At 39.7% G+C, this 13990-nt stretch overlaps 1 protein-coding gene across 1 annotated transcript; it reads right to left on the bottom strand.

Annotated features, from left to right (window-relative positions):
- Positions 1 to 8059: 8059 nt before the first annotated feature.
- LOC145451166 (uncharacterized) lies at positions 8060 to 13572 on the bottom strand. Its single transcript, XM_080329664.1, has 2 exons — positions 10594 to 13572; positions 8060 to 8926 (listed from the first exon to the last, which is right to left on the bottom strand). Exons 1-2 carry the CDS (start codon positions 11558 to 11560, stop codon positions 8328 to 8330), a joined length of 1566 nt encoding a protein of 521 aa, XP_080185790.1. The 5' UTR covers positions 11561 to 13572; the 3' UTR covers positions 8060 to 8327.
- Between the last annotated feature and the right edge of the window lie 418 nt (positions 13573 to 13990).

Genomic DNA, 13990 nt, shown 5'->3' with positions numbered 1-13990 from the left:
GAGATTTTGTTTTCTTTTTTGAAAAAAATTTAGGTCAGATTTAGAGCAAAATGCGAGTGACATGCCGTAAATTAGCACAGAAGCGACGCTTCGGCGGGTATTTCGGAGTGAAAAACGGTGATTTGAGCTCCGAGCGAAAAGTTGACCTTTTTTTTAGTCAACCACCTAGTAATGTGGACAGAAAAATGGTATTTTGAGCTCTGAGCGGAGTCAACCACCTAGCAATGTGGACAGCAAAACGGTATTTTGAGCTCTGAGCGGAAAGTTGACCTTTTTTTTAGTCAACCGATCACAAAGTGGGAAAAATTCAGCGATTTTTGAGAATTCTCCTCCGGTTTTGCAAGTCTCAAATTTCTGAAAAAGTGTCCTCTTTTTAGATTTCCAAAATATGGTAAGCCTAGCATTATACCATAACAGATAGGAGAGGGGGAGGGAGCCAGAGCTCCACAACGGTTTTTACTTCGAGCGCATAGGGGTTCTGAGTAGGGATGGTGTGAACGTGAGGTTCACGTTCGCAAACGAACGTCGGTCGGTATCGTGTACACACTTCACTAAAATGTATGGTTGGAATTAGCAATATGACGTCACGTGACGTCATGAGGTTCACGTTCGCGTTCAAACAGAACCTTTCAAAAAAGTTCGCGTTCACACGAACCTGAACCTTTCTGGGGTTCACACCATCCCTAGAAGTAACATCTCTACACGCTGGGAATCTTTCATTATAGTTGTTTTGTCATTCGGCTCTGCTTTACACCTGATTTTGTGTGCGAGTGTGTGTGTTGTACTATAGTCATACTCTATAGTTGTACCATAACCGTGCGTTGTTTATGCCGTTCGCGACTCTGTGTTCTTGCCATTATTACGTCACAACGACAAAATTCTTTCTATATTTCGAACTTGATTAACCTCATTTTCTGGCGTTCGCTCCTGATGGGAGCCAGTAGAAAAGCTTCGAGTGGAATAAATTTGGCAACATGAGCCTGAACGTATTGTTTGCTGCAACATGAAACGTACATATTTGAACTTTGACATATTACATTCGGTTATGACGTCATAATGAGTGATACTCGAATACTCGACTCGACGCATATTACGTGATTCAGAATCGAATCACTCAGATACTCGACTTTGCTCAGCCCTTTTTATGTTGCGATCACAGCCAAAGGTGGCGTCGAAAGCGTGTTACTCGTTATTTTTACATTAGCCACCGACTACCTTTGTTGAAATCGCTTTTCGGCACTCGTACATATTGGCGACGCGGATTTCCACAGGCCGGGTTGTTTCCAAGTCACAAGGCTCCGATGAATCACAAGTCAATCTCACTTTTATAGTGTCCATTTTCGCCCCCCTATCGCCCCCTTCGTCATTTTCGCCCGCCTAGAACGCCAAATCGCCCACGTTGGGAGCCACTGCCCTAGAAAGTCAAAATGGGAATGACTTGACTCGAGTCATTTTCAACTCAACACCAGCTCAAGTCCGAGTCCAAGTCATCGCGCAGAGGGTCGAGTCCGAGTCATGGTATTATGACTCGAGTCCGAGTCCAAGCCATAGTGTTAACTGCTCAGTTTCCAGTTAAATTCTTGTTGAACCCACTTTTTATAACTCTGCTTGGTGATATCGAATGTTTCGCATTTACAATATACTAATTCTCCTCACTTTTAGCTGTTTCTGGTCGCATTTTCAAGTATCAGTACCATTAGACGAAAACCCAATAGTGTGGTTTTTTGACTATTCTTCGAAATGACAATGAAATGTCGGCCTAGGCCGTCTGAGTCTCGAGTCATATGACTTGTTTCGAGTCATGCGCAATGACTCGGGTCCAAGTCGAGTCAGTACACAGATTGACTCGAGTCGAATCGGGTCATTTCCGTATATAGAGAAAATGACTCGAGTCAAGTCGAGTCATCAGAAAATCGTGACTCGAGTCATTACAACCCTGCATTTTCAAGACCCGACCGCGTATTTCAAAATGTTTAGCTACATAATTAGCTTAGGCCTACCTGTTAGCTTACCTGTAGCCTAACTGTAATCACCGACGGGTTGACTAAAAAATAAAGGTCAACTTTACGGCTCGAAGCCTAATTTGACACTTTTGTAACTAAATTTCCGTGGGTTTACTAAAAAAAAAGCCAGCTGGTTTGACGCGTCATCGCCCCCCTATCGCCCCTTCGCTATTTTCGCCCCCCGTCGCCCCCTTTGTCCATTTTCGCCCCCCTAACGCCCCCTTCGTCATTTTCGCAAGCCTAGAACGCCAAATCGCCCACGTTGGGAGCCACTGCCCTAGAAAGTCAAAATGGGAATGACTTTCGGATCACGAGTGTAATTTTACATTGGCCACTCCACCAAGTTAATTACTTTTAGTGTTGTACTTGAAAAACCGATTCGCGCGTGTGGTAACTAGGTAGATTCGTTCTCTGTATGTGCAGAAGTAGGCCTATTTATATTTATAGAATCAATATATAGCATATTTGAAGCTAACATGGTTATGATGCTGTCTGCATTGTGTGTCCTGGAGTTGAACCAAAAGTACTATCAGCAAATCTATAAACAGATCACTGCCCACAGATTCAAATCTCCATCCTGTTCTAAGAATCGGGACAACCGACTTTCATCCCTAGTTTTGAAAATTGGTTAGATTGAAGTTGACCATAGCAGGTTATGAAATCTCGCCAATGTTTCTGACGCGTGTACCATATCCAGAAATCAATGGTTGGTTGGTTTTAGATATATGTATATATAATTTCCACATCCTCATTATATAATCAAATACCAACATTGCATTTTGTTTTATAATCCCAATTATATATAGTGCGGTAGGCGAATGGATTTAGATGTTGAATGCTCGGTCCACGAGTGTTTTTCTTCTCAAACTGGTTACTGATGAGGTCGATGCACTTATATATTATCTCCATATTTCTCCGGTCCCTATATGACAGTGGTTCTCAAACTGGGGGCGTGGAAGCATCTGAGAGGAGGCGCGAAGCCGCAGTGAAAAGAAAAAAATTTCGCACTTCGCGTGATTTGCCTCCAGTTCATGGTTATTGCTTTGTCTATTGTCCAGATCTCATGTTTGATAATTTTCTCGTCTTCACCCATAACCTTAAATGCCATCAAACTATCCGTTGGGATTGAAATTTTTCACTATCATAAAGGGGGGTGTCTAATAAAGTTTAAGAACCACTGCTATATGATCAAATACCAATATTGCCTTTTAATCTCAATTTGATATAGTGCGGCCCGCAAATGGATTGAGATGCTGAATGCGGCCCGCGAGCCAAAAAGTTCGCCCACCCTTGCTTTAGAGAATTATGGATGTCCACAGTTCATGCCCCAATAAACTCATAAATCAGATGTAGGCATATAAATGCTTTCAAGGTGATCTAATCATAGGTAATGGGGTTCGATTCTTCAGTAATCAGCATGGCATCCCTCTATATCAGCTGTTCTCAATCAGAGTTGGATCAATTACAATATTTTAATTCAATTACAATTACAATTACTTCCTTGCATGTTTCAGTTACATTACAATTACAATTACTCAATGCTAAAAATATAAAATTACAATTATTGTAACAATTACTGTTAAACATGTAATTATTACAATTATAATTACAATTACTTTTAAACAAGTAATTGATTCAGTAAACAGGTGTTCATTGATAACCGTAGCGACGGAATTAGCAACAATCTCAAGCTATTCATGCTTCATTCCTGATATGTAGAATACCCTTTAATTAAAAATAACTCGAACGTATTCGAACTATTCCCAATCATGAGTACTGAAAACTACAAGCACAGAAAAATGTTTCAAGCGACTGTTAAGAACCAAAGGTTTGAGCGACTTACAGCGAATAGGCTACAGGACCGTCAATGAAATGTAATCAAACGATTAGACTAGAGCTGAGTGAGGATAATGAAATGTAATTGGTAAGGCTTCAGCGATAAGGATGATACCGATAAGGTGCGTAAAATTAAAATAAATACAAAAGGAAAGAACCCCCTGATAACTAAGAATTACAATATTTTGGTTCGCATTTGCATTTTCACTTGCTTGGAAACTGTTGGATTGCATATTTTGATGAACATTAGGGTGCGAAAAGTTTCTGGCCCCAGCAAATTTGGCCAAGATTGGAGGTAAGATTGGGATAACAACTCTACAAATGCGTGATCAAGTTTGATGAAGCCTTGGTTGGAAACTTGGTGTGTTTTGCTATCGTTGCAACAAGCCTCGGTAGGGGAGACCGGGGACAATTGTAACACTTTTCGTATTTTCCAACATTACGTGTTTTTCTCGTGGAAATTTCACTTCCAAAGTTTTATATAAAGAAGCCAACAACTCGATCGTTGATATGAAAACTAAATTGGAACTCAATCAACAATCAATCCTGGAAATTTTGGGTCGCAAAAATCGCTGCTCAAATGTTACAATCGCCCCGTACCCAGGGGCAATTGTACCACCCTTGCGGGGCAATTGTAACAGTGTTATTTATAACTAAACACAAACTAAATGAACAACGAAAACGGAAGCACACATTGTAATATTGCATGAAACTAACGGAAGAGACGTTTGAACGCTTCCAGGCTACGCCCCATCGCATTTATGGCATCTGAATGCAATATCACCCTTCGTGTATTGTTCAAGCTTAAAGTGTACAAGAGACACATTCATTCCATCATCTCCCTACACATATTCGGCCTCTTCCACCAAGGTTCTGTTGTTCAGCGGACGTAATGGGTTGGTCATTCGGTCATCTGCGAAGGTGCGAAACCGACCTGGCTAACATATCTTGGTTGAATGGGCCGATGATAGTATAGTAAAACGAGGATGCAACATTGTGTGGCGTCAAAGCTATAATGACATTTATCTGTGCTGTAGAAAATTAACATAAATTGTTCACATCAAATATCAAAATGTAAGTGGGCCATGATCAAAGTCAGAGGACGAGAATTAAGCCATGAGTATTGAAGTTCGACACACCAAAAGTCGATCAACATGAGAAAGGGTGGATGAATCACGAAAATAACCGAACCGTCAGATTCACATCACCACTATTCTATGGCCGACATATAATCATGTTAGAATTGGTATCGCATCGCAAGGCAGTAGGCCTATCTGTTCTGGTGAACTTCTGGCTGTTGCAAGATTATTCTGCAGTAGATGAATGGTAATACCAACATATGAACAAAGACTTTCAGAATTGATAACATATTGTAACGGGGCAAAAGTAACAGAGTGTTACGATTGCCCCTGACACGCTCGACCATGATTAGTGTCTCAGTATGGTACCTTCCCGGCGATGCAAGTCCTATTCTTTCCATCACCACGGTAGACTAACGTAACATTGTTCCAGCTACACATACTACGTTGTAACTACTTGAGGTACTATTCGTCTAGACAAATTATTCAAGACCAGAAAAACTTTACTCAAGGGTCAAAAATTTCGTTTTTTGCAAATTATTCCGGGGTTTCGCATCGTAGCTTAACGTAACTCCAGGTATAATAGGAGAGATAACTACTGCATGCGCACTTAAAATATCAAGCTGATTTCTCCATCCTACTAGCGGTGAGGTCGATTGTTACATTTGCCCCTAGTTACATTTGTCCCCGGTATCCCCTACTGGTCAGAGATTAAAAAAAACTTTGACCGTGGTGTAGGAAATGGTTCAGCACAGGTTTTAGAGGAGTTTATTTGCTGTTCAACCTTTTTGGAAATATTAAGATTTAGTTTAGCCCACTGGTTCTCTAACTTTTGTAGACACGCCCACCTTTATCACAGTGAATATTTCGTGCCCGCCTTATCGTTATAGCACACAATGAAACCAGAAAGTCAGAAATCTTTTCATATGGTTTGATGGTATGGAAGGTTATGAATGACTGTTGATGAGAGAATTCTCCAATACGAAATTCAGACTATACACCGAGCCAGGGCCGTAACAGCACTTCGGCAGGCCCCCCCAAAAAACTTTAGTCTTGGGCCCCCCATAGGGTTATAGGCCGAACTTCTGGGGACCCCAGACCCCCCTCAGGCGATACCCTCTTTACCGCTATTTATTATATTCATTTCGAGTTTATTTAGTGGATCAGCTTTTATCGCCTAAGCGCGCGAAGCGCGGAAAATTTCTAGAATTCATGATTGAATCGGTCAGTATGATCGGGAATTGCATATATATTGTTATCAATTTTTATCTTCTCTCTGCTCACGTAATCAGATTTGCCGGTAGAGCTGAGTGAGGGGGGTTTGAAAAGGTAGGACCACTCAATAATAATTAAACATCTTTGGGCGTATACCCGATGGCAGGAACGATACAGCACCTCGTCAGGCCCCCAAAAACGTTGGTCTTGGGCTCCCATAGGATGATAAAACGACCCCCCATCACGTTGTTCGCGTTTGTCACGAAATCAGCTGTACTGTATTGTAAGTCAGCGCGAAGCGCGAAAATTTTCGATAATTTATGATAAAATCGGTCAATCAGATCGGCGATTGCATATATATTACGCTATCAATTTATTGTCCTCTCTACTCACGTAATTAGATTTACCGGTAGAGCTGAGTGAAGTGTCTTGAAAACGCGAGTGCCCGTAAATAATAATTAAACATCTTCGGGCGGGCGGACCTGTTGATATGACTTCGTTACATGATGTTATTTCGTGACTTCCAGTCTGCTATATAAAAAAATATAGAATCGCCCAAACGTAGGCTTCTAAACTAAGAGACGCACACGATTTCAAATTGGTATTTCTTCACTGGCATAAAATTTTTCCCAGCGGGATGGTATTTGTCTTGTGAGGTTCAGATTGCAAAGACAGGAACATTGGGCGCCAGTCATTTAGGCGCCTATGGACAATTAAACCTATATGTATTTTGTATATATAACGAAGTCTTCGGTTAGCGTAAGGGCATAGACCTTATCGGCCAAGGTTTTCTCGCTGCCGATCGTTCTGGCACACTTCATGGAGTCGCATGTTATATGGCCTAAAACTTGATCGTATGTCTTGGTGGGTCGTGGCGCGGTAATGGCTCAAAATTTTGAAAAAATTGCATTAATTTTGAAAAAATACTCTATGATTTATGCTAATTCACGAAATAATTTTGAGCCCCCTTCGAGCTCGGCCCCCCCCCAATTGGGGGGTTTGGGGTGCGGCAGTTACGGTGCTGCACCGAGCAATAACCATAAAACGGAGGTGAATCGGGGCAAGCGCGGAAAAGATTCCAGTTCACTGGAGCGTCGCGCCCCGCTCAGATGCTTTCACGCCGCCCAAGGGGGCACGACCCCAGTTTGAGAACCACTGGTTTAGCCTATATTGTAATTCACAAAGTTTTCTGTTGCTACTGAAGTATGGGAAACAGTTTAGCGTGACTGAATTATCTAGTTATAACGCAGCACGCATAGAACGTTGATGTAAATAGGCTAATTATTACATGTGGTGACTGTTTACCACTTTACTAAGGCCTTAAGGTCCCTCATCGTCATCCTGGTTCGTACATGATTCTCACTTGAATAATTGATTATTTTATGTTGTGATTGTCAGGTTTCCATGAAAATGTAATTGAGCAAAATTTTGATCAAATTACAATTACAAAAAATAGAAATGCTTCTATTACAATTACACGAAAAAATGTAATCATTACATTCAGCTCAATTACAATTGATCCAACTCTGTTCTCAATATTGTTTTTCTTCATTCCTCACTTCTGATTTTTTCCGAGTCTTCATTCCCCACAACCTAAAATCCCTCTATCCAACCCTTAGAACTGCTCTCTAATACACGTTTCTAGAACATTGTTTAGCAATGATTTTCTGTTGGTGTAACATGACGCCCCAGCATTGATAGTGACGACCAGTGTAAAGAAAAGCACTGATTGTGCCAATTGCTCATAGATCTTTTTTTGTACAAACCTGAATCCGAGGTCGAGTTAACTATGGTAGTATTTTCTTTTAACTTTAACTTTATCAACTTGACCTGGGTGATGTGCCGGATGTCACCGACAATCTATTTGGTTATTTGAGTGCACACAATACCTCCTGGAAGTCTGACAGTAGACATAAAAAATAGCTCTTTACTGCCACATAAAGCTTCTTCTGTACCGATAACCTGCAAAATTCAGCGAAAGCGCGAGACAAACGTGTTTGTAACAAATAAAATGACAGTCAGCACATACATATCAATAGGTATAATACACATGGTACATATTTCACACGAGATCCTTTGTTAGTAGAATCCCTAAAGAAATGACACCATAAAAACGAAACGTGCAAAATAAGTTGCATAGCGAGATCATAATGATGGAAAGTAGCCAGTCGCACATTCGATTACGTGCGGTCAGCTATTGTTTATTTTTCGTGCGCGATTTTTTTCTGACGACTCGGGGTCCGTTATGGCGATTTTCGTCGGCAGTTGAAAACGTGATGCCTTTGCTATCTAAAAAATCACGTAAGTCATCCACGCTGACTTGGATGCTGCGCTCTTTCATCAATAACTTGAACTGGCTCAAGTATATCGGCGTGTACAGCAAGATGCGAGTGTGAAGTTCGCGATCGGCCCTGATCGCATTGCACATTTCAATTTCCAAGTTTTCCTTACTCAATTTCGATTTCTTCGGCTTTTCTGGTGCGCAGGTACTTACGCGTTGCGCTTTGCGCGCTTTTTTAGGAGGACTGGGCGTGTCGCATTGGACTTTGTCAACAGAGCATAATTGCGGTTTGCCTGATAGCTCAACCGAGACAGCAGCTTCAGACTGACTCACGGCGTCGCATTGACTTTTTTTCCTCATGATTCTCTGAAGCAAAGACACACATTCTTCCCCGCTTTCCTCGGCCGAGCTGGAGTCTTGTCGAAAGGATCCGAATACGGATTGGTGGAACTTCTCTCTTTCCGCGTACATCTCATCGGAGTTATCTTCGTCGAGACGGTCCTCGCTGCTCCCTAAGTAGATGAATGACAGTCCATATTACGATTGGTAAAGATTCTGGTGTCCGGCTGTGATTTTACAAACGACAACGGCGTGGTTGGCTTGATCAGACTTTGACAACTATATAATTCTAGTCTAATGTAATTCTAATCAAATTTGAAACAGTTGAAAATTTTCTAGTTTCTACTTTCTAGTAGTCAAGTCTGGGCCTGATATAGGCAGCACGAATTTTGCGACGTCTCTGGGGTTAGGATTGCTTCATAAATAGGCCTTATATACTAAATTAGAAGTGGATTTGGAGCTTTTCTAATGTGCTAAACTCCTTGAAGTAGAATTTAGATTCAGCTGGTACGAAAATCATTCAAGAAGTAGATAGGAATGTGATGACTCAGACTTTTGCTCACTATTGGTCTGAAGTATGATTCAGCAATAATTCATTGCCTGACTGGTTAACGATGGTTCAAATGAAGTAGCCTACTTCAAAAATACCTGTAAATCAAATTGCATGAGATTGGTTAAATATCAGAATCCACTAATGTGCTGAGATTTGGATGGAATCATCAAAATTACAATTAAAATAGCAAATTAGAACAATCCTTCTCCAATAATTCACGATTGCACTTCAATCCAGTAATCTATAAGTTTGTAGTCTCATCCTCTCCCCTAACCAATTCCTATGAATATTTGTCAATTTTGCAAGCTGAAGTCAGTGATAAAAATTGGGGGCAGGGGACACGACCAGAAGGTTTTCGAATTATTTTCGAATGTGTGGCATTATAAAAAAGCTAGAAACTGAAGATATTTTTACAGCAATACTAGTGGTTCTGGTCAATTACCGTACTATTTTCAGTGGTTATATGAATGGTACCAGCTTGAGTTGTTTGATGTCTTTGTTATGAGACTTCACATATGGGTGTGACCTGAAACGCCCAAATCTGGTTTGAAACAACGACATTGTCCATATCACATGGTGTTAACAGCGTGTGAAATCAAAGAAATAAACGTAATTGATAAAATATTTCACAAATATAGAGGGAGGCAGTCCAACTTAGCTTCAAGTGCTTGATTAGCCTACCGAGGCCAGTAGTGCCCATATTTGAGGTAATCGAAATTACCCCTAAATTTAATGACAATATATGAAACTCAACGTAATATTGCAAACTTGTTATATTGATGCTATTTCGGCATTAGATATTTGTATGTAGTTTAATTGAAGTTTCTTCAAGTCGAAGCTCGTTAAGTCCAGCAATAGTTAAAGATCATTAATTTGATTGTGATTGTTCGGAAGTGCGACTTCGCTTTGCTATATAGCCTCTTTTATACTTAAGTCTTAATTGCACTGCCGGAATTTACTGAAGTTCGTTTAAAGTTACTATAGTTTTCACATATAACTTGTCAGCTCGAAGCGAGTTTTAGGCTACTTTTAAACAATTTCGTACAACATTTGCACCATTGTGACGTACGCTCAAAGTACGTCCCAAACTCATAAATAATTATCAAATTTGATGTTTTATCTCTGTAATTAATGGACAAGCGTCCATCTTCTGGCATTCAGGAATCGAGATATAAAATTCTAATAAAAAGCCTATATTTCGTGAACCCGACCGGAAACTCGCCATTGAGAACCACTAATTTAGGCACATAGGGAGAATGCATAAAGACACAAATAATATTATCTTACCATCATGCAAAGAGTCAGCACGCTGCACATCCAAACTTTCTGCCTTTCCATCATTTATATTCAACTTGTCAGCAACAGGATCTGCATTAATGCCATCTACGACCGATACATTGAATATGTCCGATACAGAACGTTCGTTATACGACTCAAAACAGGTCAGATCAATACATTCTTCGTTCCCCGTATGCTCTGGCACGTCAATTTGGCCATTATTATTTAAAATGATTCCAGGGTTGGCAATACTTGATTTGGTCCCGTCTGCGCAGAGACTTATCACGCTAGTGTTGCTATCCGTGGAGGAGTCCAGCAATGAAATTGTTGGAATATTTAGGCATTTTTCTTCAACTTCTGTTGTTTGTAACTTGGTCAAATTCGTAGAAGGTGGTAAAACCCTTTCCTGATTGGGATGAGTGGTAGCTTGATATTTATTGAAGGTTGAGTGTAACCCTGGTATTCCATCCTTTTCTTCAGTAAAACTACCACTGTCTTTGACAAAATACTTTGCAGATCTTACAGGATTCAACTTGTTGAACTCACATCCATGCATTGAATCATTACCCAGCGTAGGCGTTCTATCAAAACACAGCGAATCATTAACAAGATCACTGGTATTCCCATCCCCGATTTCACCGTCAGATTTTGACTTCATGGATATTGATTGTTGATGTAAATCGTTTTTCTCACACGGTGACGGTTTGGATGGGGAATGTACTTGATGATTATATAAATACACTTCCATTAATTTTGTTTTTAATCGCGTCTTCCCTAATTTCCTTTTCATGCCGTACTTGGAAGCGAGTCGTTGAATTTCCGGCGTATCCAATTCGTCATACTTTGGCATTGGAGTAATTGGTACAGGCTTGGTGTATTTGATCGGAGTGGATGATACAATATAACTTGCGTCTGTGACTAATGATGTCACAACGTTGGTGATATCACGGGATGTGCAGTTGCTATGGTGAGCCATCTTGACGCAATGTCAGGATCAGGTAAACGCCGGTGCATAAATTGAGTGATATCAGAAATTGAAAGTTTACCGGTATTGATTCGTGTGTTTACTTCAGGATCCGGAGAACCCAGCAATCAGGAACCAACAAAACTTTCAAATCCTGTATCTATATTATATATAACAAAACTGTGTTCAACACACGTCAGCTTTGAGCACAAATCACTGAAAAATGAATTGCATCAATATCAAATTCAAGTTCCAATTATTTGTTTTTTCGCAAATTCATTCTAAAATAAAATTAGACAAATTTGGTCTCAATGTCTCAAATCAATTTTTTACAAAAACGATGTTTGTAAGACCAATTAGTCTTACCAAGTACATTCTGTCTCAAATCGAGTTTTTACAAAAAAAAGTCTTAAAGACCAATTAGTGTTACCAAGTACTTTATGTCTCAAAAGTAAGACACAAATTTATCGAAAATAGTAGAAGTGCTTCGGGGGCATCCTTTTCAATGTTAGGGTCTGAGCAAAGGGGAAGCATGAGAGAGACCAGAATTTGCAGTGTTAGGATAATACTGTACTAAGGAGTTTACAAGATATTCACTATAGTTATCAAGGTACATGCCACTTGCTACTCACATGTACTATTCAGATCAATATATATATGGTTGTCTGAGTCGAAAATAGCACTTATGGTGAGTACGTAAAATGAGACCAAAAATACTGCGCAATTCGTCTTAAAAACAAGACCAAAAAAACTGAAGCATCAAAAATTATCTCAATAAGATATGTGTGTACGTAAAGTCCTTAGCAAAGTATTGTCCCATGGTCTCTCTCACTCTCCCCCTTCACTCAAAACCTAACATTGAAAAGGATGCTCCCAAAGCAGTGCTTCTATTATCGATCAAGTTGGGTCTTACTTTTGAGACGGAAAGTACTTGGTAACACTAATTGGTCTTTAAGACTTTTTTGCTAAAAAAACGATTTGAGACAGAATGTACTTGGTAAGACTAATTGGTTTTGAGACTTCTTTTTCTAAAAAATCGATTTGAGACCAAATTTGTCTAATTTTATGCTCTTGGCCCATGTCAACTTTCCGGTCTCATTTTTAAGACCACAAACCATGTTGTTTCTTGATCAACGAAAGTCGTCTTAAAAACAAGAACAAAAATACTGACACATCAAAAACTGTCACAAAAAGCTAGTTATGTCTTATGCTCTTGGCCCATGTCAACTTTCTGGTCTCATTTTTAAGACCACAAGCAATGTCGTTTCTTGATTAACGAAATCTGTCTTAAAAACAAGACCAAAAATACTGACACATCAAAAACTGTCTCAAAAAGTTAGTTATGTCTTATGCTCTTGGCCCATGTCAACATTCCAGTCTCATTTTTAAGACCACAAACCATGTTGTTTCTTGACCAGCGAAATCCGTCTTAAAAACAAGACCAAAAAATTGGATGAATCAGTCATAGTCTGAATAAGCACAATATGTCGTATAAGATGCGCTTTATTGGTCTGTTTTCCAAGACCGAATGATTGTGACAATTTTGTATGGTCTTGAAAAGCTGAATCGGTCTCAATTTTGAGAGCTCACTTTATTAGCAAGACTGAAATTGCTGAAAATGAGACCAAATCATACTCATGTCTTACATTTGAGACCAAATTTGTCCATTTTTTTCTGTAGTGAAGTTGACTGATCCACAAAATTTGTTCAAAACAATCTCAATCTGCCTAACAACATAGATTCACGCACAAACCTGCTAAGAGAAATATGAGCTTCAGTTGAACACGTATTACTGTATCAGTCCCATTCCATCAACATCAACCATTTATTGAAATTTTGATCGGATCAAAACGAAGGGACTTCGATACCCGAAATGTATGTTGACAGATGGATACCACCTACCGGTATCCCGTTTCCTAGGTCTGCGGACCCCACCCCACTCAAATTCCCTCAAGAGAAATAAAACAAGTAATTCTCCAAAAATATACGTCCGAATCCATCAACTTGCGATTTCAATTTCCATTTCCAAATTATGTTTATGTCATAGTTCAGTGGCTCTGGTTTATATCTACCGCTCTGCAGAGATGAGCAGAGCAATGTGCATGGATTAAGGTTAGGATTTGAAAATACCGGATTCGTGAATTTTTTTTGTTTTTATTGGTTTATTAGCAATTTTATCAGTTCAATACACCACAAAAAATGCGATACAATGAAAAGAAAGGAAGATGTCGAAGCGACTAGGAGTTGTCTATGGAATCGGACACCCACCTTGCAGAGATGAGCGGATTTGAAATTTCTATGTCCTAATCCAATCCAAATCCGAACCTTCAAATCCAAATCCTAATCCATAACTTTTTCATATTCAAGTCCATGTCCAATCCTAATCCGATTCCAACTGGAAATTCAGAAAAAATACTAATTTATGCAATGGAGGGATTCGAA

This window comes from Botryllus schlosseri, chromosome 11, assembly GCF_051294905.1.
Source record: "Botryllus schlosseri isolate E-star chromosome 11, Bs_hap1, whole genome shotgun sequence".
In the NCBI taxonomy this organism is placed as follows: domain Eukaryota; kingdom Metazoa; phylum Chordata; class Ascidiacea; order Stolidobranchia; family Styelidae; genus Botryllus; species Botryllus schlosseri.
This window is presented reverse-complemented; position numbering and strand designations above follow the sequence as displayed.

Coding starts and splice junctions, on each gene's coding strand:
- LOC145451166 (XM_080329664.1), bottom strand. CDS start 11,560: ATGGCTCACCATAGCAACTGCACATCCCGTGATATCACCAACGTTGTG. Junction 8,927..10,593: donor TGCTGACTCTTTGCATGATG/GTAAGATAATAT, acceptor TCATCTACTTAG/GGAGCAGCGAGGACCGTCTC.